Here is a 24,563-nt window from a genome sequence, read left to right on the forward strand (position 1 = left end):
ATAATACTAATAAAAAAATAGCATTCCCAAAAGTATTAGCAGGGAGTCCCAAAAGTGTATTTTATTCAAAATGTGTGAACTCTGAACTCTGTGTCTTTGCATACAGCTCAAGTTGTGAACATGCAATATCCTACAAATAATTTGAAGTTCTCAAACTGTGAGATTTTTATGAAGTGCTGGCAAAAACATCTGAAATGACCACCTTCACTCACCTGATGTAAACTTTGTGAATTTGTATGAACATTTGAATGAGTGAATAAGAAATAGAAATAATTATCCCAGAAAGTCCCAGAAATATGACTTGAATAGAAGTTAGTTAGTTATTAACAATTAATTGATAAACTTGTAGAATACTTTGAGCACTGATGCAGTCAGCATAGGCCTCTTATATTGTTTGCAGGTAGGCCTACATTTCATTCCGTTTTCGATGGCAAACGCGAAACAGCGCCAAAACAACCACCAGTGGACACAAATAGTATTACATGTGTACTGTTAAGACTCGCCATAGAGAATGAATGGGGGAAATTACGGAGGTTATAGTTTGACGATGTCGTACTCCTGTGCGGGCCAGATGCTATATACCACGGACATGTTTTGGGGGGCCACCCAAAATGAGGTGGCGGGCCGTATCCGGCCCCCGGGCCGTAGTTTGGGGACCACTGGTCTAAGACATTGACACATTTGAAATGGAGTGTGGACCTTGAAACAAAAGCAGCACAAAGATAGGTAGCACAAGGGACAGTAGAATATTACTCTTCAAGCGGAAGTTGAACTTCGTGATGTGCAGGTTCAGGCCCTGACACTTATTGACAGTGGTAAGGCAGAGAATAGCTCTGGGTAAGGGGAGAAGCGGGGAAGTTAACAGAGTCTGGCTGTGTTCAGAGGTAGAGGAGCTAGAGAAACTCTTGGAAGCCAATGTCCATAAACCAAGGATGTGTGGTGGATTAATGAACTTTAGAATGTTAAATGAATGGGTTCAATGAATAATAATGGGGACAAAAAAAGGGGTTCTTGGACTTAAATATAGCTTTAAATCAATGAATTGATTTGATTAAGAGACATTTAAACATGAGCACCATGGAATAAAAAACGCCCACCGACGTCATATGACGTCACACCTGAAAGCTGCCTGAATGACATCGGCGCAAATGCGAGCGTGTCAGCAGAGCTTGAGTAGAGAAGGTGGCAGGATCTCGGTTTGGAGAGGCTTAGTACTTTCAACAGCCACAGACAACCTTTCAGCAGGACCAAATTTCAGCAGCAGCAGCGTTTCTTAAAAGAAACACACAATGGCCGAGATAGCGATAGAGGATGGAAAAGCTTCAAATGGCGATGCACACCTTCAGGAGCCACTGGCCAACGGACAGCCCGGTGGCCAGCCGAGCAAATCACCAGAAACAACCGCGGAAAAGTTAAAAAGAATAGCCTTAGCCAACCTGTTGGTTATTTTAACAGTAGCTGGTGTTATCGTTGGAGTGATGATTGGGCTTGGTGTGCGTTCAGCGGGACTCAGCAAAATACAGATCATCTATTTCGGCTTCCCCGGTGAGCTTCTGATCCGTCTCCTGAAAATGATCATTATTCCGCTGGTCGTTTGCAGTCTCGTCTCAGGGGCCGCCAGCATTGACCCCAAAGCCCTGGGCAAGCTGGGTGGCTGGGCGATGCTCTTCTTCCTAGTGACCACCTTGATCGCATCAACCATCGGGGTGATCATGGCATTTCTGATCAAACCCGGAGTAGTGACCGGCGCTAAACCCATCATCGCTGGTTTAGACAATTCGACGGTCCAGGCGAAGGAGGTGATCGACTCCTTTTTAGACTTGGTCAGGTAAGTCTCTACATCACAACGGGAAACAGTACATAACAATCAAAACATATTGTTTGATGTTTTAGCTGGCTGATATAAAGGCACGAGGAAATACGTTAACATTAACTTAGACTCATGCGAACGGAGTTGCATCATCTAGCACCAAGAACTGCGTAAGTTAGAGATGGGCGATTTCCAGTGTCAGTTAACGTAACCAAGTTTAAATTAACTTTATGTATCTGATATACGTGCCATTTAAGTAAACGTTTTGAGTTTACTGTGTAGTAAAGTTAGCAGACCACACGTGAACTTATCTGGGAAGATTCGGTTCATTCAACGCCACATGTGCTGTAAGGAAGTCATGCCGTTGCATCAGCAACGGGCAACTCGGAGCCAGCCATGTGTAGCGTGAATAGGTAACTTATCCTAGTCAGTAGGCTAGTTAATACCCCCAGGTAACAGATGGCTAAATCCTGCTGGGCTAGTCGGAGAAGTCTGTTCGTATGGAGCTAAATTTGTCTCAATAATATTTGTATATGCGCAGAGGGGGATCCACAAATATTTCTTGATTGTTCGAGTTACATTTCATGCTCCCACTTCTTCAGCTCATGTCGAGTTGAGCGGAATTCTTTTTTTTTAAACATATTTTTGAACTTATCAACCCGTTATAAAGTTGTCTTCAGTAGCTGTAGGCTTCATCGCCTACAATGTTACATGATGGTAGCCTAACAATGTAGTATACATAATAGGCTACATGAAAAGGACGATTTACTGGAATTGTTCCTTGTTTCCATGTGGCCTCACGCTATCAGTGAACTGCTAGACGACCATGGGTAGGAAGTCCATTTAAAAAGTCTGAAAATTGGTCAAAACGCACTCAACGCCCTCTGGCCCTCGCCCAGACAAATGCTGAAATTACCACTTTATTAGTTATATCATTGCGTGGAAAGTATGTTGTGGTGTGTCCTCCCCGACACGTGTATCTGTGTAAAACAGACGTGTTTGGGTGGAGCTCACTGAACGCGCTGGCACAAAATCTCCCCTTTTAGGCCGGCCTCTCTCCAAAAACGGTCATAGCCCGGATTTTTGCCATGTGTTTACCCTGACATGAGATGAGGAAAGTTAAGACAGAACATTCTGTCCCCGGCCTTTTATTACCGAGCCTAAAACTTAATGTTTTTACCTTGCTTCTAATGAAGCAGTAGGCTGTTTTTCTTCCCTCTAGGTTATATGTATTTAATCATGTGTGTTTTTGTAAAGATTCAGAGCAGGCTTTGTTAAATAGTACAGTTATTGGGATTTGTCTACTCTAATCTGTTGGATTTAGTTGTTGTTATCATGTGTACTTCCTGTTTGAAATGGCTCCCCTTGCCTCAAGATCCTCTGAGATGATTTGGCACAGCATACACTATAAAAGCCCCATTCAGATGGTTAACTGAACTCATAGATACTGATGGCCGCCAGAGAACTTTCCCTGATGACAGTTAATGTGTTGTTGTCTTTATGGTTACCTTGACTTCACCTCTCTAGGGAGGGACCACTGCACCCACAACATATGCATCTGAACACAAAGAAGTTCAAGAGCTGTTCATCAGAGCAGCACACATTCACAGTTAATGTTTGCACATGTGATCTGGTCTGTGGACCTCAATCCAACTTGTAGACTATTAGTCTGTCTGTTTTTATTATTTTTTAATTTGTTTTAAATGATACACCCCCCCACACACACAGCTTTTATCCCACCTCTGTCACCCTGCATTGTGCAACAAAGGCTCCTAGAGAAAGCCATTCTTTATTGAACTACTGAGCTCTATGTGATTAACAGCTCAAGGAAGTTCTTGAAATTGTAAGCCCTCTTTCATGACTTCTAACAATACTTACAGTATATGAGTGCGTTCAAAGTCATCTCTTGCTCCCCCCTCCTCCTCCACTTTCTTTCTTTCTTTCTTTCTTATTCCCACTCCAGCACTCTACTGAACCCCCCAACATTACCTGCCTTTGCAGAGCGCTGGCTCTTTGTGTGGCCACTCTCTATGGCTCTCTCTGTTGTGGTGACTTCTTGTCCCTTTGCAAGAAGAACATTGTTGTTTTGGAAATGCTTCAGCCTGCTCAGGGTCACACTGGCGTGGGCTGGTTACGAGCATCTTCTGAGAGTTGGTCAGTCAGCTCAGCCAGTCGAAACCATAAAGAACTGGCAGTCTTTCACTCCCCAACCACAAAAAATCTCTCTCTCTCTCTCTCTCTCTCTCGTATCTGTCCACACGCAATGTCCTGTCCTGTCCTGTTCCCTCAATTTCTCCCTTTTACATATCATGGGTTTTAGTCTATGTATTGGTATTTATCTCTAGATCAGTAACTTTTTAGTTTTTTCATTTTCCTTTCCTCTGTTGTGTGTGTGTGTGTGTGTGTGTGTGGGGGGGGGGCAGGCAGGCCTCACGGCAGGGGCTTAATTAGGAAGGCCGTGTTTGTCTTGTGAACACACACACACGCGTGCGCCAGCACAATTGGAGTTAAGTGGGATGCCGTCCAACAAAGTTAGCCCCCTCAGTGGGGGACCCTCTTTTGTGCTACAGCCTGCCGCCAAACTACTGTGGAGAATCCAGTAGACCCTCATCTCTCTCTCTCTCTCTCTCTCTCTCTCTCTCTCTCTCAAACACACACAGTAGCCTAGGGATGTTTAAAACTAAATATCTTCTCAAGTGCACATGATAATTTTTTACAAAAGTCTTATTACTTTATTGCCTCATCTCTCTTCTCTTCTCTTCTTACTTTATTGCCTCATCTCTCTCTGCCCCCCCCCCCCAAAAATGTGTTTTCTGTGCTGCCCTTGACACTCTGTTTTAATGATGCAGTGTTTGGCCTATATTCAGTAAAATACACAACACTACCACACTGTGAAGCACATGGTGGTTATAGGGACACTCCTACACACAACCAAACTTTTTAACCAGGTATTTCTCACTCCCTACTGGTTCAGAATTGTGGTGGCGTAATGGTGCCTGTTTGTAGCCTACACTTCTGACAATGACTGCTGATGTCCACAAAAGGCAAGTCTGATGAAAACATTTTGGACTCCTTCATAAGTGAGCTGGTGTGACCTATACAATGTTTGTCTGCAGGGTGGGCTTAATGTGGCTAATTGCAGTTAGGGTGGGAAATTCAGAAATTAATGTTAGGGGGACCTTTTCAGTCTTGCACTCTCCTCCCTGCCTTTCACTGCGCAAAGAGCTGTAGATCCTGTTTCATAACCTGCAGGGGTGTTAACTTACCGGTTCTGCTGGCACAAACACTCCCTAACTGTAGTATACACACACACACACACACACACACACACACAAACACGGACATACGCACATGCTCCACCTCTGCCCACCGGCTTCTACACGTCATGTAAACAAAAACATATTGCCTCACCAATCCCCCCCCCCCCGCCACACACACATACCACCCCCCATCTACCCCCCCCCCCCCTCCCAATAAAGCCACTTCCTTATGTGCAGTCACAAATAGAACGGCCTCTTGCCAGCCATGCTAGTTCATAGTGTCCAGTTCACTCTGGTTTATTTCAGAGGTGGCCCATCTATGTTGGTCTATCGAAGAACGATTTCCCATGTTGCATGTCTATGCTGAAACAGTGCTTATTGGGTCATAAACCCAGATTTCATATTTGGAAACCGTTATGGTCCCCTGGGTCCCTCTGAAATCTGATGTTACTTGAATGTGGGAGAGCATGTGGCTGTGATGCACTTTATCTGAATAAAGCGCGACAGCTGTGTTGCTGGTGCTATGATTTGCATAGAGGAGCACAGGTGTGTGTTTGATTGTGTGTAGGTGACAGTGTGTGTTCTATTAAGTTTGGAGACATCACAGGAATTCAGTGGAGCAACAGGAGTGCCAGGCTGGAACATTTATTAACGGCATTCTTCTGTTATCTGCCTGTTATGAAACCGTTTATGTAATATCTGAGATTGGTGGGGTAGGTGTGTGTGTGTGTGTGTTTGTTTTTGTGTTTACACACTTCACAGTTGTACATGCTGTTGCATCTGTAGTATTCTTAGCATGGCAGGACGGATGGTCACTTGATGTTCCATCTTGCTGCACGCTGTGGCTGCCCACTGGCTAAATCTGGGAGCACCATGTTGCTGCCTGACTCTGGGAGCACCATGTTGCTGCCTGACTCTGCGTATTCCTTCTTGCTTGTTCCTACAACATAGAGCACCCTCTGACCTCTCTGCCACCCCATCTCTGTGTGTGTGTGTGTGTGTGTGTGTGTGTGTGTGTGTGTGTGTGAGAGAGTGAGAGAGTATGGCTGTGACCTGTGTGTGTGTGTGTGTCGTGAGAGTATGGCTGTGACCTGTGTGTGTGTCGTGAGAGTATGGCTGTGATGTGTGTGTGTGTGTGTGTGTGTGTGTGTGTGTTTGAGTGAGAGTATGGTTGTGACGTGTGTATGCACATTCTCCGAGTCTCTCTCAGAGGTCGAGCTCTAAAGTTGCTCTGATATATGGTCCGATGGCTGGGCTGAACGCCGGGCTGAACGCCAGGCAGACGACATGGCAAATCACACCAAACACCGACACATTAGATCAGTGCCACGCGACACGCACGCACGCACGGCATGCGCTCGCTCGCTCTCTCTCTCTCTCTCTCTCTCTCTCCCCTCTCTTTCTCTCTCTCCTCTCTCTCTCTCTCTCTCTCTCCTCTCTCTTTCTCTCTCTCTCTCTCCCCCTCCCCCCCCCTCTCTCTCTCTCTCCCCCCCTTTCTCTCTCTCTCTCTCTGTGTGTGTCTGTCTTTCTGTCTGTCTGTCTTATCCAGGTCTCTGACTCTCTCTGTCTGTCTTATTCAGAAAGACACAAGCACTCACTCCCTCACACTCTCAGAGAAGTGCACGCACACACACACACACACCTCATAAAAACTTACAAACAGAGACACCTTTATTAGCAGCCTTCTGCTGAATGCTCAGTTCTAAAATAGAGGCCTCGCACGCTGTCACAAGGGGAGGCCTGTAGGAGGCCAAGACTGCTCCGCTGTGGGGGCCGCCCGCACCTTGATCACAAGTTAGACACAACGTGTGGAGCCCATTTCCTCAGTCCCCTCACGTCCACCATCACACACACACACACACTCACTCACTCACTCACTCACTCACTCACTCATTCATTCCTCAGTCCCCTCACGTCCACCATCACACACACACACACTCACTCACTCACTCACTCACTCACTCATTCATTCCCCAGTCCCCTCACATCCACCATCACACACTCACTCACTCACTCACTCACTCACTCATTCCCCAGTCCCCTCACGTCCACCATCATACACACACACACACACACACATACACACACACACACTCACTCAGTCATTGGTGTTGACTCACGGGTGCATATTTACATAGGGCTTCCTGTTTCCAGCTCTACTATACTGCTGCCATGCGTAAAGGCATGCAGAAGCAGGCTGTACAAAAATAGCTGCCCTTGGGGGGGGGTTTCCTACAGTACCATTAAGAAAGCACAAAAGCAGGATTTTGCACGTGAGGTATTAGCGTGTTCGTGTTAGAGCCCGACCGATAAAGGATTTTGAAGGCCGATACCGATACAAATATTTGTTGATTTAAAAATCCGATATTCCGATATATCGGCCGATATATATATATATATTTTTTCAGAAACGCGCAACAAAACATTAACAGATTTCCCTAACATTAGTTATTTGTAGTTATTTATGAGTATTGACTAAAATAATATGATAATGCATTTCAAAAACAAACTTGTTTATTTTTAAATAATATTGTCACAGTGGAACATCGAAATATATTAAAGTTCTGATAAATAAAATGTATAAAAATAGAAACTTAAGATATGAAACTTAGTCTTTTGAACAAAAACATAATAACAACAACAACCAAATCAAAGTTACCCGTATTCAAAGACTTAGTAAGCTTCATAAATATAACTTTGAACTAAGACTTAATAATTACAAAAAATAATGATGACATTATTACTATCATCATCATTTGTATTATCATTAAACAAGATAAAGGTCACTCTTAAATGTTTGTGAGTGTGTAATAATTAGTCCCTATTGCCTTATAAGCTACCTTATAATTACAATGTCAGCTTGCTTATCCCTTTACCTGCACTTTAAAAAATTTTTCCATCAATCTACATCAAACCATTTTTAATCATCAGTTGCTGCCTGCCTTCTAAAACCTACTTTTTAGTGATCTAAATCCATTATGTAACTCGTTAATGCTGCGGTTGAACGACAGTCTGAAACGCACACTTGGCGTCATTGGATTTCACACATGTGTAAAAAGCTAACTTTTATGCACAAGCTACGTTTTGCACAAGCTACGTTTGATACTTTTTCTCTATGTCTAAATGTTCACTCCTCGCACGTCTAACTTACATTTTACAATGCAGGGACTGTAACTACAGATATACTAGTTATAAATCATTACTTTATTTAGGCAGAATAAGTTCGTTGTGGTTTCCAAGCTCATTAATGTTAACGTTAGCGGTCTTCCACTGATATTCATGGCATTAGCTAGCTTTGTGGTTAGCTAGTCTATGCCCTAATTTAGCAATGGATAACGTCATACTGCAAATTGTAAAACATACGCTTTCAAAATAACAGGCCGGGGAGAGATGATACGTCTCACTGCTATAACTGTCACGCTATTAAAGAAATACATCTTCAGTCACATTGTCAAAAGTTAAAAGGACAGACAGTCAACACTGTAACAACGTAACGTAATTAGGCCTACTAGCTAATTCCGCTTCACTCTCGGCTTATTTAACAGCAGCAAAACTGGACATTGTTTTCACGAATTTTGTCATGCTTATTTGAGTTAAGAGAACTGATGGGGATGTTCTTTTAATTGTTATTTCAAGCAATTTATGTCTCGTGACCAAATCACCATGAACACACTTCACTGATGATCTCGCAGATAACTGGTTCTCTCAGCCCGACTCTGGCTGGATCAGCAGGTTGCAGGATGTGTGGCGCGTTATACACAAGTGTTGCCAGCAGGGACGGTGTAGAGTTCCCTCTGGTGGACAAACTATACAACGCCAACACTCATGACATGGTTGAAGGGTGTTTCGTCCGTTTTTATTTTATTTTTAAAATATTCATTTATCGGCCATTATAAATGCCGATACCGATAGTTTGGAAAATGCCTAATATCGGCCGATAATATCGGCCCGCCGATAAATCGGTCGGGCTCTAGTTCGTGTGTCTCTGTCTTTCTCGCTCCCACCCACTCATGGCATGCACACACACACACACACACACACACACACACACACACACACACACACAGAAAGACACACACACACAGATTGCAGGGATTATCTTGCACTCAGGTAACTAAATACTTCCGTTTTCCCCTCCCTGCATCCTACTGTAAATATGTGGGTCAAAGAAACTATCAAATTTTCCACTGAGCTGCACAAACCGGGCTGCTGTTAATCCAGCATCACTGTGTGTTTGTGTGTGTGTGTGTGTGTGTGTGTGTGTGTGTGTGTGTGTGTGTGAATATGTGTTTGTGAGTGTGCACACGAGAGAAAGGGTAAGCGTGCCTGTGTAGCAGATAACGGATCCCCTCACATGATCAGGCTGGTAAACCTTCTCCCAGCCCAACATTATATGAAGTGTGTGTGTTTGTGGTACTGGGTGGATTCTACTGGGCCGGAGAGGAGACCAGTGATTCACTTGGCCAGCTCGGACACCCAATCCTCTCAGTATTTTGGGTTAGCGTAAGCAAACGGTTGAGGTGGGTGAGGAAGTTGAGTTTGTGTGTGTGTGTATGTGTGTGTGTGTGTTGTATTGTGTTGTGTGTGGCCATTATCTACTGTGCCTGCAGCAGCTGTAGCAGCAGCACCATTTACCCTCCCTGTTATCCCTGACCATGTCTGCGTTTACAAAGCACACACTTTGTGTGTGTGTGTGTGTGTGTGTGTGTGTGTGTGTGTGTGTGTGTGTGTGTGTGTGTGTGTGTGTGTGTGTGTGTGTGTGTGTGTGTGTGTGTGTGTGTGTGTGTGTGTGTGTGTGTGTGTGTGTGTGTGTGTGTGTGTGTGTGTGTGTGTGTGTGTGTGTTGGGGCTGGATGGTCTGGGATTCCCTGCGCTGAGTGGTTTGATCCCGGTCAGCTTAACACCATGCTGATGGCATTAGGCCGGCCTTATCCTCACAGCCTGCCACTCCATGAATGAACCCGTGTCCTGGTGAGGTGCCCGAGCCGCACCTGTCTAGTGATGCCAACCCAGACGGGCTTTCCCACAGCTGATTTTGCCCATAAATCATCCAGATCCAAATGAATGAGTTAATACTGTTAACTCGGCACTATGGTTTTGGCATGCGTGTGTCTAGCAGGGAAAAAAAGGACATTCCCATAGATAGTGGCAGTCACTGGGCAAAATCTGGCCTGGATTTTGGCTCGAACCAGGAAACGGTTTTGAAACTGTATTGGAAACAATATTGTTTGGAGACTGATTGTCTGCTTTTTGGCAGACCTTTATCTCTGGTTGAAAACGTCTCCCAGAATCCTTTGCTTCGGGAAAGCTTGAGGAATGAATGCTGGAGAGGACCACATACAACTTAGGATGGGGCAGCAGGATGGGGCAGCAGGATCAGTGAACGGCATGATCCTGAGTGGATGCTGCGTTAGAAATGTTGGGGAGGAAATTACTTAAATAAATGGATCCTTTTGGAGTTTGACTGGCCTGTCTCTGGCCAAACACATTCCTCCCAATCCCCAGTGGATGCATGAGGAAAGAGCAGAGGTCAGTTTGAATGTTTTGGCTGTGCTTTTTGAATTATGTCCTAGTGTCACACTCTGAACTGAAAGTCCGGGTTTCTTTAACTTGTGCTGCTTTGGCAAAAAAAAAAAAATCTTCCAGCTGGAGGCCCATCCCTTCTGTAAATACATTAGATGAGTTTTTGCCTTATCCCTGCGTGTGTGTTAAATGTGTATTCACCGTGCGGGTTGAGCTCCAGATGTCCTTATTGACTCCTTCAGCTCAGCTGTCTGAACTAGCCTTCCTCTGTTCGGGAACAAGGGAGCCATTGCACTGGCTGGGAAATGAGAGAGGTGTTTGAGAGGTATTGGTGAGAAATTCGCTGTGCTAGCAGAGATGCTAATCATCAAGGATCTCTGGTGCTAGGCTACCTAAAGACACACAGCTGTTTTTCAAAGACTTGTTGGAACACACTCTTCGCCTCCTCAAGCACTGGCCCCAGCTACTTTAAGTGACTGAAATATTCCTCCCATCACTTTTCTCTTACCTTTCTTTCTCCCTGTTTGCTTTTCCAGAAACATCTTCCCAAGCAATTTGGTGGCTGCTGCATTCCAGTCGGTGAGTTTTTGTGTGTTTTTTTTCTTTTCTTAGCGCCTTTAGTGTTTTTCCATTTTAAGTTTTGATTTTATTTTTTGATTTTCAATGTCCACAATTGCATGCTTCTCTTCCAAATGACGTCATCCAACCTGGATGTGGTGCAAGTACAATGGAAGAGAACCAAAAAAAAAATGGGAGGAAAAAGAACATGTCCTCTTGTTTGACATTGTGACATTGTCATCTTGTTTTTTTGTTTGTTTGTTTTTGACCAAAACAGGTCGTTAGCACAGCGCTGTAGAGGACATTTTAATGAGTGTCTTTAGTGGTCATCCAGAGGCTAATCTCAGCTGTCACTTTGTTTTGTTCCAGTATGCCACTCATTACAAACTCAAGGAGGTGGTGGTGAACGGAACGTCCAACTTCTCCGTGGAGAAGGTAGGTCCAGTGGCTTCTTCATAAATACCTGATAAAGCTATCCCACCCATACCCATAACGCCTGACATGGGACACCAGGATAATGTGTGCTCAGTATTATCTGTTCATATGTCATGTCATGTCTTTGCCCTGTATGAGAGAACTGTGTGTGTGTGTATGTGTGTGTGTGTGGAGTATTATGCTTGAGTGATACACTGGTCCATAAGTTTGTGTATGTATTGTATTCCATCTTTAATATTTGTGGCCCTGAACCACGTTTCTCCATGTGGACATAACTAAATGGTTAAAATGTGTGTGTGTGTGTTGTAGATCCCCTACGGTAAGGACGTGGATGGCATGAACATCCTGGGCCTGGTGGTGTTTGCCATCGTGTTCGGCATCGCGCTGCGGAAGCTGGGAGAGGAGGGGGAGATCCTCATCCGCTTCTTCAACTCCTTCAACGAGGCCACCATGGTGCTCGTCTCCTGGATCATGTGGTACGCACACGCACACACACACACGCATGCGCACCCTCACGTTTCTTCAACTCCTTCAACGAGGCCACAATGTTGCTCATTTCCTGTATCATGTGGTACACACACATGCATACACACACACATACACACACGTTTCTTCAACGAGGCCACGATGTTGCTAGTCTCCTGGATCATGTGGTACAGACACACACAGACACACATCTGCTCTGGTGACCACCGAAAACAAATGGGGACACAATAGCTGTAATAATCAGCGGATTTTTAACATGTAGCTGTCATGTTAAAAAGTATTTGTTAAATCAGCAAAATTAACAGATTTTTTGGGTGTTCAGCAAACATGGAAACCACTAGTGTCTGCTGCTCTGCTAGTATTAATGCTTATGGTCAAAATAATTCTTCTACATTATCCCTGAGAATATCCCCAGAAAGCACTTTTAACACAGAGAGACCCCCCATCCCCTCTCTCTCTCTCTCTCTCTCTTTCTTTCTTTCTTTCTTTCTCTCTTTCTCTCTTTCTCTTTCTTTCTTTCTCCCTCTCTCTCCCTGTGTGCAGGTACGCTCCTCTGGGTATCATGTTCCTGGTGGCGGAGAAGATCGTGGAGATGGAGGACGTGGGCGTCCTGTTCGCCAGCCTGGGCAAGTACATCGCCGCCTGCATGCTCGGCCACTTCATCCACGGCGCCGTAGTGCTGCCGCTCATCTACTTCGTCATCACGCGCAAGAACCCCTACAGCTTCCTGCTGGGCATCGTCACGGCACTCGCCACCGCCTTCGGAACCTCCTCCAGGTGAGGACCAACCCCCTGCGCCTCCGTTACCAGACCATAAATTACACCATTAGAACCCTTAGAAACCGATTAAGAATAATGCAAATTGATTAGAATAGACACTGTGTATTTATTTGCTCTGCAGTTTCAATTGAGATACGGTCTGGTGCTGATCAGACTAGTTCTGCTGGACAATCAGCATATTGGGGAGATGCCTGTCATTAGCTAGCAAATGGCTATATACGTGATGTTTCTAAATGGCTATATACGTGATGTTTCTAAATAGCTATATACGTGATGTTTCTAAATGGCTAATACGTGATGTTTCTAAATGGCTATATACGTGATGTTTCTAAATGGCTATATACGTGATGTTTCTAAATGGCTATATACGTGATGTTTCTAAATGGCTATATGCGTTATGTTTCTAAATGGCTAATACGTGATGTTTCTAAATGGCTATATACGTGATGTTTCTGAATGGCTAATACGTGATGTTTCTGAATGGCTAATACGTGATGTTTCTAAATGGCTATATACGTGATGTTTCAGAATGGCTAATACGTGATGTTTCAGAATGGCTAATACGTGATGTTTCTAAATGGCTAATACGTGATGTTTCTAAATGGCTATATACATGATGTTTCTAAATGGCTATATACGTGATGTTTCTTAGTCACTAACGGACGGGCGTGTTCTGATGTTTGTCCTTCGGTCAGTTCGGCCACGCTGCCTCTGATGATGCGCTGCGTGGAGGACATGGGGGTGTCCAAGCACATCAGCCGTTTCATCCTGCCCATCGGAGCCACGGTCAACATGGACGGGGCCGCCTGCTTCCAGTGCGTGGCTGCAGTCTTCATCGCCCAGCTCAACAACGTCTCGCTCAACTTCATCCAGGTCATCACCATTCTGTGAGTAGCCTAGCACGCACACGCGCGCACACACATATACATACACACACACACACACACACACACACTACTGAGCCATACATACGCATTAAGTCACTGGCTTTCACCTACACACACCCCTACCACTTGCACACACTGATGTGGAATCACTCCTTGCTAGGAAGACCTATCCCATCGCGGAACAGCAGATCCGCATCCACTGTAATGTGTCCATCACACCAACAGTGTTCTTAATAAGTCCTGATAAGTTTATTGGAATATAATGCGTCAGTCTTTTTCAAATGAGCTCTGAAGTCCTGATTAGTTTATTGGAATATAATGCGTCAGTCTTTTTCAAATGAGCTCTGAAGTCCTGATTAGTTTATTGGAATACAATACGTCAGTCTTTTTTTAAATGGGCTCTTTCAATGATTAGTTTCTATGAATTTCTTGATGTTTGTTCTGCCTTCTGTTCTTTATCACGTATTCGAGGCCACTCACCACATGTGCCCCAGACCTTATTGGTGCCATGAATTGTGTTCTAGTGTCCTTCTGATTCATCTGTTCTCTTGTTGTTTTTCCTGAAAGTAGTTCCATTTTTCATGGAAGGTTCTTCTTACAGACAGAATAGTCTTTGTGGACTCGGTCCGGCTGCACTCTGCGAGCGCCTCTTTAGGGCCTCTCTCTAAAACACAGACTCTCGTTTCTTAACTGCCACACAAATACTACGCAATAAGTCTTGCTCAGTGTCTTAATGGCTTGGAGCGTGATTAAGGTTGGAGGGTTATTTGACTGTTTCAGAGTAATTTGCTTGTCTACAGTATGAAAGCAGTGCTTTGAGTTTTTTTGTTAATTAACCTTATATCCCGCCCCCTTTTTAGAGTGACAGCCACAGCGTCCAGTGTTGGTGCAGCAGGCATTCCAGCAGGTGGAGTCTTGACCCTGGCCATCATCCTTGAGGCAGTGAGCCTGCCCACCAATGACATCTCCCTCATTCTGGCTGTCGATTGGCTAGTGTAAGTAACCAGGAAGTCTGAAGAAGGGCTTGTGGTGACATTTGAGATGGCCATTATACATCCATTCATGCCTGTTTTTAACTGTATTAACTGTGTACTTTTTGTCTTTTTAATGTATTTTTTTCCCTTTCTTTATGTTTCTCTTCTGTCTCTACCTTTCCCATTCTTTTCTTAATACTTTCTTCCTTTTCCTGTATTTTCTCTCCCCTCCCCTCTCCTCTCCTCCCCTCTCCTCTCCTCTCCTCTCCACTCCTCTCCTCCTCTAGTGACCGCACCTGTACTGTGTTGAATGTGGAGGGCGATGCGTTTGGAGCAGGGCTGCTGCAGTATTTCGTGGACCGCCAGGCAGGCACGGAGGCTCAGACGGGCCAGCTGACGGAAGTGCGTCTCGACGACGACGGCCCCGCCAAGCCAGAGAATTCGCCCCTCATCGAGAAGCGCGGACTGCCCGCGGCGGAAAACCCCCCGGCCTACACCGCCAACGCACATGACATGGAGTCCGTCATGTAGAGGACCCAGGTCCTGCATCGCCCCCTTCTGGATGACAGTGGTCACACACCCACTCCACATCCTAAAAGCCAACCAAAGTGAACCGTGCACCACTTTTCCCAGCACATGCCATCTCCCAGACTGAGGTGCTGTAAAGAGGTTGGCCATTGATCTCTTGCCCCCCCCCCCCCCCCCCCCAACCCCAACCCCCCCGAACTATAATCATGGACTGCTGTATATTTAAATGTTTAAACATGCAGCACATGTTCAGCTCTGCATCTCCTCAGCTCTGTGTCTCCTCTCTAGAAGAGCGAGGAGTCACAAAATGAACAGAGCAGATGTCCTTTAGAGAGTGAGGGGTGAAAAAAGAAAGCAGACACTCTTTTAATGTGATGTATTTATTAAGTGGTCTGGAAATATGTCATGTCTTTTAATATGTTTTTTTTTTTATTTTTGTTTTATTTTTATCTTAAGCGCTAGTCATATCAAATTCATGCGAAGCATGTGTAACATTAACGCCTCCAGCCTTTTAGAGGTACAACTGCCGGTTCACCAGTCCTTACTTTTTTTAAAGAAAATTGTATTTTGAGATTTTCTTTTTAACAATTCTATTTTATTGTTATATTTGATAGTATTCTCCTGTCTCACCATGTCCTTCAGATGAAGCCATACTCACTCGCACACTTACTGAAAGCACCAAGCCAAAGCCGAATATCGCTTCTCTGCGCTGCTCTGTAAGAGTCTCGGCTGCCAGGGCTCCGCACGACTCCTACAAGCCTACGACAACACTAGACCTCATGCACAAATGAGGATGTGGGAGATTTTTTAAAGGTGTGTGTGTTCTGATTTGTTGTTTTTTGTGTGTGTGTGTGTGTGTGTGTGTGTGTGTGCGCAGTTGGTGTGGTCCTTACCCGTGAAAGTTCTGTTCACACTTTCATTTAGAAGCACAACCCTGTATGAAGAGCTTTCACAGATTAAAAAAAAAAAAAAATGATGTCATTACCTAGCTGGGCCTATAGCCATGTGTTACTGAACATTTGAGTACGGTTTTGTGCGTCTCTTTCTCCAGTAGTAAGCACAACCCCGATGCAACTTCCTGAAGGATTTCCACACAGCCTCCTCGGCCTGTTTGTGTTACTCTATGCACAACAAGTAGCGGTATGACTGACTTGTATCAGTCTACAGAGAGATGATGTATTATGGTGAAATTATGTAGTGCGGAGGTGTGCAGCCAGCGGCCGTGGTTTTGTGTTTGGTGTAAATTGTGGAATGTCTGTTGTGATTTCTGTTTCCCCCTCCCCTTCTCGTTTTCCTTGTGTCGGCCTACTTCAAATCAGTTCTTGGTTACCTGGAATATTTTCATGGGCATTTAATTGAACCTTTGGATTTTTGGCAGGTTGGCGTTTCAGGACATTCAGTGTAAGGTCTGAGACCTACTTCAGACTATTAGATTGCATCTTTTTTTTCTTCCCTTCCCACTAAAAAGTGAAATGCTTTAGCCTTGTGTACCATAAGCAGTCCAGAACTGGCTAGATACAGTCGGTCAAGCTTGTCCTCATTGATGTAGAATTTTTGTGTACGTATGTAAATTCTAACCAATTTTCCCGTTCGCAGTCTGTCTGAAGTCTTGTTATGCACAGAAACCTATGCAGTTTTTTAAAAATATATATTTATCGGTTACAGCTTTTTATACTTCCAATTTGTTTTCCTCTTTTTCATTTGCTTTTTTTGTGCTAAATTCATCTACCGTAGATGATTGTCGACATATCTCTTGATAAGCTTACAAAAGCCGAAGTAGTAGTCACAGCGTATATTAAGATAACCTAACAAGTCAGACTGAATAAAAAGTCTTCTCGGAACTGCTTGGCATTTGTGCTGCTTCCTGTAACTTCTAAGGCGGAGCGAAGAAGACTGCACCGGCTATATTTTAATCAGAACCTTTGACTTGGAAGATGAGCTGATGTTTCTAGAGAGATAAAGACAGAGACAGACAGACCATGAACAAGGTCGTTTTAGGCAGTTTGCATGTAAGGGTGTCATTTCCTCAAGGTCATACCATGGATTAGGCAAATGTGTCATTACAAACATTATTGATACCCAAATGTGACCACTCGTACACAAACCAAAATATTAAAATGCTGATGCTGGGAATCTTCTGCCGTTGACCCTATGAATTCCTCTGAGCTGAGCGGTCACCCTTAATCAGTCCTCGACAGACCGTGTGTCCTGGTTTTCCATCCACCAGTGGACCTCAGTTGTCACTCTTGCAACGTCTGTTTTATTTCAGTTTCATCTTGGTGTCTGTTATCTGTATGCAGCAGAAATAAATCAAGCGAGGGTGTTTAATTTAATTTTTTCTTTCATTCCATCTGAAGTTCTATCACCTGAGGTTCCATCAGAATGTTACCAGCCCAGAGAGCAGCTCCGAGTCTGGGCCAGGGTCCGCTCTGGCCCACATCTGGCCCAGTGTGTCCCACTGAGTCTGCTGCTCTCTGGAGCCTGTGTGCTGATGTGTATGGTGTTGATGTCAGTATGTATGGTATGGTATGGGCAGTGTGTTGGTAATTGTGAAGTGATTCCTGTCATGTCGAGTCCTGATGTGTCAATCATTGCCGGAGCCAAAAAATGTCTGTTGGCGCTTTAGTACTCTCTGAATGTATTCCTCTCGGGCTGTAGAGTAATAAAGAACACCTTTTTTTGAACAACTTTCTACAAGAGTTTTTGTTGTCTCTGTGTATGATTTTTACATTGGAACACAATTGGGTTCTGCATAGCAGCAATTGGCCCTTGGTCCACTAATGAGTTTCTTGATAGATCGATAGATAGATAGATAGATACTTTATTGATCCCTAAGGGGAAATTCATTAGGGAAGTGAACAATACTTTATTAAGTGTGTGATGTGCAGATGTAAGCAAAGGCACAGCAAGTGCTGAATTACTGAGTAATAATAATGAAAAAAGGTCATCTGTAACAGACCCAGTAGCCTACTGCTGTAGTGGTGCTTCTGGGCAGTGTTACTCGGCCTCAATTTCAATGTTCGTTGGGGCGCTGTAGCATACAGCAGTCAAGCTGGAGTCAAGCCTGTGAGGGCCAAGGGATGTTCTGTCAAACTGACAAGTGCAACAGGGTCTCTTTTGCAGACACTTTGAGCCCTGTATGCGTACATTTCATAAGTTGGCATGTAGGATGGGGAATTGCCCATAACTTATAGTTTTATGATGTGACGCGTGAGGTTACCAATTGTGAACAAATGCCATAAAGTCCCTAAGAAAATTACCCATAATTCATAGCTTTGTGCTGTGAGCGACATGTTTACCAAAAGTAAATAAATGGTATAAAACTGCAATGTGAGTAACCTATGCAACATTTTTGGACATAATGTGGCAGCACACCATTCTAATTTATCCGTGTGGACGAGGCCGTACATTCAGCCAGAGACTCTGTCCTGATGCTAACCCACCACCTAAACCATGGCTGGGGAGAAATCATCTCACCACTTATATGCAGAGGTGGAAAGTAACGAAATACATTTACTCACGTTACTGTACTGAGTAGTTTTTCTGTGTATTTTGTATTTTTGAGGTAGTTTATAAAATCGGTATTTTTTTTACTTGATTACATTTTGAGTGAAGTATTGTACTTCGCTACATCAAAAATCCCATCCGTTACTTGAGTAAAAATAACTGATTCGTGGCTATATTAATTGTTTCAGAAAAAAAAAAAATCAACATGAATTCAGAAAAAGACTAACGAAAACGGAAAGGGAAAATCGCGCCCTAAACCACTAGCCTAGTGATAATGATCATGTAGCCTACAACAGGACATGAATCAAGCTGGCGCCATGCAGTCTTTCTGAAAGTGATGGAGACTGGATCACGAAATGCATCAGATTAGCCTAACCTATTAAAGTGTATTTTCCGCTATTCCAATCGGTTGTCTCAGTTCGTTTTAGCACTAATGATTGCAGAGATATTTAAGCAAACACCATGGGATTTCGTGTTTTGACGTTTGTGCTCACCTTTCTTTGGAAAGAAGTTTATTAGCAGTTGTTTCCCCTCATTTTGATGTCTCTCTTTTTCCTGTTTTGGCCTTTGTTTTTAGTAACCTGACTTGGCTTTCTTGGAGAAAGACATTGCACCAGCAGCACAACAATTAGCGGTCCACTACTAGCGATGCTCAACTAAATAAACAAAAGATAGACTACCTTATGAATCGTGCAGGCGGACTAAACCATTTAGCTCTTTAGCAAGGGAGAGTGAGAGTGACCGTACACAGTTGTCACTATGTTTTGTATACAAAATCCAGTCAGTCAAACTTTAAATTTCGTCTGACATTCATTTTGACATTTAATTTGGAAGTTAAAATGTCCAGGTAAAATAAATATATGGTGGAAATAAGTATTGAACCCGTATTTTTCTTTTCAGTAATTAGCCTAAACTTCCAGTGAGTCTATTCGAAATTTTTAACACATATATATTAACACACATATAAACAATCCAAACATAAGAGTTTTGTGTATTAAAGTGGAATGGCACAGGAAAAAAGTATTGAACGTGCCTACTGAAATTTCTTCAATACTTTGTGGAAAAGCCTTTGTTTGTAAAGACAGCTTCAAGACATTTCCTGTATGACAAAACTTATTGGTCGCAGTATCAGGTCTGATTTTGGCCCATTGTTCTAAACAGATTCCAGGGGTCCCTCTTGTGAATCCTGATCTTTAGTTACTTCCAGAACTGCTTAATTGAATTTAATTGAATTGGCTGCCTTCAAGTCTTTCTGGAGCTTTCTCCGAGTGGTCCTTGGCTCTTGGAATTGACTATCCTTCTGACTCCCTGGTCAGAAATATTACGAGGAGATCCTGTGCATGGCCGGTTGATGATGCAGTGATGTTTCTTCCACTTGCAGATAATGGCTTCCATGCTGCTTACTGGAAGATTCTGATGTTTTGAAATGCATCTGTAACCAGTTTCATTGATATGTTTTGCAACAAAGATTGCAAAGGTCTTGGGAGAGCTTTTTGCTTTTATCCATCATGAAATGTTTCTTGTGTGACACCTTGGTAGCCTAATGAAAAACCTTTTTTATAGCCCATCAATATGTAGGCTACTAACCAAGCTTATATTAATTTGCACAGATAGAAAGGATAACTACTCTCTATACAGATTCCAGCTCGTTCCTTCCCTTTCCTTGCCTTAGTGCTTTTTCGTAGCGTGTTTAATACTTTTCCCCTGTGTTATTCCACTTCATTACATGACTCTACTTATGGAGTTGTTTGGATTTTTTATGTGTGGATTACCTGAGTTATTACTAATGCCTGGTGAAAATGTTGTGCCCCCTGTATTCCACTTTTCACGGGCCCTTTCCTCCATTGGGGCCCTATACTTCCCACTTTCCCCCCAGTACGACGCCCTTTAATCTGCTGAACCTTCTGCTCGTTTCCAAATATAAAAAAAACTCTCTGCAACTCAATATTGGCCTGCCTGCCTCAGCTGCCTGTGAGGGGCTTTTCAGTTGTGCTGGATTACTGTTCACTGCAAAGCGAGACAAGGATGAGTGCAACTAACTTTGAAAATCAACTACTGCTCAAACTTAAAGGAGAACTCCGGTGATTTTTCACATAGATCTCCATTTCTCAACGTCCTTTTCAGGCAAGTACCTCCACTCGGCGGCCATATTGCAACACTTTTTGGGCACTTATCGTGCATCTATTTCAGCAGAAATGCGTGTGCGTAAGGCTTCACGACACCAATCTTGCTCCAGCAGCGAGATCACAACAGATGATTGGCACGATGTCTTCACAGCACACCACATGATTGGCTCAATGTATTTTACAACACACCACATGATTGGCTCAATGTATTCACATGTCGACGTTTTGCCGCGGAAGGGTTGTGATATGTGTAGACATATGATGTGTAGACAACTGCCATATTGGCGTTACAAACTAACCCCATGCATTACTATGGAGGATTTTTTGAGTGCTGTATCTCCTCATTAGAAAGTCTTTGGTGAAACTGGTTGTTCTGGTACCCCCCCCCCCCCCAAAAAAAAAAAAAGTAACTAAGTAACTTTTACTTTTAACTTGTACTTGAGTAATATTTCATCAAGGTATTGGTACTTTTACTTGAGTACAATATTTTCGTACTTTTTCCACCTCTGCTTATATGACATGCATTTATCATAAAAAAAAAAACTCATAATAAAACGTGAAAATAAATGTGTTGTTGAGGAAATATCTCTTCTTTGTATCATTTGTGATCATTTGTAACATGATTTAGTCTCTAAAAAAAACATGGAGAACAATGCCAGGCTTTAATGGCCTTGCTTGGTCTATTCTGCGCTATCGCACACGGTACTGCATTGTTGGACATATTGATGATTGTGATGATGCATGAAGCCAAGATAAAACTAGATGTACCGCAGAGCGGTACAAAATATGACCGCCGCCCAGTCCAGCACATTTTTTTCCACAAAAAGAAATCACGCTGAAAGGCCTATATGATTCTAACTGTCTCACTAAATTGCATTATCCACACTCAATTCTCACTGGTATCTGCTAGACAACAAGTACCAAAACATGATTAGTTCATAGATTTCACATGTAAAATTTATTTTATACAACCCCACCTCCATCTTGCCTGTTTATAATTCTGAGAAATTCTTGATTGTTTGTGTTATGTTTATGTTATGTGTGTGTGCGTGTGTGTGTGTGGGTGTGTGTGTGGGTGTGCGTGCGTGCTTGTGTTTGTGCCTGTGTATGTGCCTGTGCATGCAAGCGTACATATGTCTACTGTGTGAGTATGTGTCATACGTATGATTACTGTGAATGTATGTGTGTGTGTGTGTGTATCTGTTTGTGCACATGTGTGCACATGAAATGGGTTAACATGACCCCTGGAGGCAAACATACGGAAAAAAATGGTCATCCTAGGCCCTACAGTTCTCAAGATATTCACAGAGAACTGTGTCTGCCCTACCCTCCTTTCGGGTGGTCCAGTCCAGCGGGGGGGCTACAGATCAAAACGAAAAATGACGGTTCCATGCTATCCATGTGGGGGTACATGCCCACCAAGTTTCGTGTACCCCGGTCTTTCAGTGTCCCGGGAATCCTTGTTGGTGTACGTCACTAAATGTACACATAAATTATTTTATTGTAAGGCCCCCCATGAACGAAAGTACACAAAACTTGGCATGCATTCGGAGGGTGTCATAATGATCCTACACTTTTAATTTCGTGCAGTTTTAACCTTGTCAGCCAGAGATATTGTGATGAAAACACCTAATTTTTTGCTTTTTAATTTTTAACTAGGTGGCGCTATACATGAAATAAGTGGTAATGGGATGGGTTGACATGCCCCCTTAAGACCAACATACATAAAAAAGATGGACCTCCTAGGCCCTACGGTTCTCGAGATATTCACAGAAAACTGTCTCCGGCCACCTACAGGCCAGTTGGTGTATAGTAACATAAATTAATTTATTGTGTGGCCCCCCATGAACGGAATTCCACAAAATGTGGCGTGCATACAGAGGGTGTCATAATGATCCTACACTTCCAATTTTGTGCAGTTTTGACTATGTTAGGTCACAGATACCTTCAATTACAACACTTCATTTTTACTTTTTTGTGTTTAACTAGGTGGCGCTATACATGAAATGAGTGGTTATGGAATGGGTTGGCATGGCCCCTTGAGATCAACATAAAAAAAAAAAAAATGGTCCTTCTAAACCCCACGGTTTTCGAGATATTCACAGAAAACTGTGTCTGCCCTACCCTCCTTTCGGGGGTCCAGTCAAGCGGGGGGGTTACAGATCAAAACGAAAAACGATGGTTCCATGCTATCCATGTGGGGTTACATGCCCACCAAGTTTCGTGTACCCCGGTCTTTCTGTGTCCCGGGACTCATTGACGGAAATTTGGGCATGCGAAAAAGAAAAAAAATCTGACTAAACCTATGGCGGTCATCATTATATTAACCACATTTACCACAGCATGTGGCCCAGATTTCCTTCCAAATCCTAAATTATTCACTTAATTACATAATGATGGGGAGGGGGGGGGGGGGGGGGGTAATAATAGGCACTTGGAAGCATTTGGACAGAAGGCAAATCAATGCCTGAAGCAAGATAATTTATAACCCCTCACTTAGTCACCGCACAATGTGCTTGGCCACAGCTCCCCCTGGTGGTAAAACATTGCAGTTACTATCAACTCACTTCTCTTACACTTAATGGCACAACACTTGACATACACATTCCTGTATAGTCACATAACAAAACCTGTTACAGATAATTGTCTATTTCTATAAATGTCCTAGCCCTTGCCTAATTGCAACACAGTGCCTGAGAGCTTTAAGGCCTGCTTATTTGTTCAGAATGTAGCTTGCAGTGGTAACACTTTACAGTAAGGCTACATGAATTATCATGAATTCATGCATGAATTAATTCATGATTTATGCATTACTTCATTCCTTTATGTCTTATGAATAATCAGTAAATTACATGAGTTCATAGTCTCTAATTCATGAACCACACATCAACATAAGCAGTAGGTACGGTGTGCACATCATTATGATTTATTTATTTCTTAAGCATGATCATCATGATTACATGAGTTTAAGGTTAATTACTCAAAAGTTCATCATGTCTATGGCCCCTCAACTAAAGTTGTGAATGATTACATGTGTTAAAGGAATTATCCGGAGTAAAATGCACTTTAGATCAATTTACGGATGATTGGGAGTACATACGTTGAGTTGACATCCAAATCATGTCATTCGGATGTGTTTTGAGAAAGTTCGATGTTACCATTTTTAGTCAAAGCTCATTAGCGTGGAAGTGAGAAGGGCATATTATTTCGCCGCTACAAAACGCTATTTTTATACCTCTTCTACAGTTCCAAACAACATTACACTTACGTGGTAGTGAGTAGAGGGTCCCTAAAGCCAAACCGAAGTATCCCGAGGTCTTTATGTGGTCGGATAGAGAGTCCAGAATGAATTTCATCAAGCCAGTACCTTTCCGGAAATGTTGCCATCTTTGCTGCCATCTTTAGGGGAAAGTCAGTAGGAGTCGATTGCCAAGTGTGCTCTCGAAATTCACATTTTCGTCACCGTTTAAAAAAAAAAAAAAAAAAAAAAAAAAACATAGTTGTGTTCCGATCAGAGTTTGAGCAGTGATGACATTTTTGGCAGACAAATGATCATGATCACCTAATGTTTGATGTGCTGTTCATGTATCAGGTCACAAATAATCATGATCACCTAATGTTTGATGTGCTGTTCATGTATCAAATAATCATGATCACCTAATGTTTGATGTGCTGTTCATGTATCAAATA

General features: G+C 43.2%; 1 protein-coding gene across 1 annotated transcript; it reads left to right on the forward strand.

Moving 5' to 3' along the window:
- Positions 1–1,163: 1,163 nt before the first annotated feature.
- Positions 1,164–15,414, forward strand: slc1a5 (solute carrier family 1 member 5). Its single transcript, XM_076282807.1, has 8 exons — positions 1,164–1,828; positions 11,129–11,171; positions 11,520–11,585; positions 11,895–12,061; positions 12,615–12,848; positions 13,547–13,738; positions 14,599–14,733; positions 15,000–15,414. Exons 1-8 carry the CDS (start codon positions 1,290–1,292, stop codon positions 15,241–15,243), a joined length of 1,620 nt encoding a protein of 539 aa, XP_076138922.1. The 5' UTR covers positions 1,164–1,289; the 3' UTR covers positions 15,244–15,414.
- The last annotated feature ends 9,149 nt before the right edge of the window (positions 15,415–24,563 follow it).

This window comes from Alosa pseudoharengus, unplaced genomic scaffold (genome assembly GCF_046254945.1).
Source record: "Alosa pseudoharengus isolate Yale_2024_CS ecotype anadromous, Long Island Sound unplaced genomic scaffold, YU_APseudo_1.1 YU_APseudo_1.1_scf_13, whole genome shotgun sequence".
Classification (NCBI taxonomy): Eukaryota; Metazoa; Chordata; class Actinopteri; order Clupeiformes; family Clupeidae; genus Alosa; species Alosa pseudoharengus.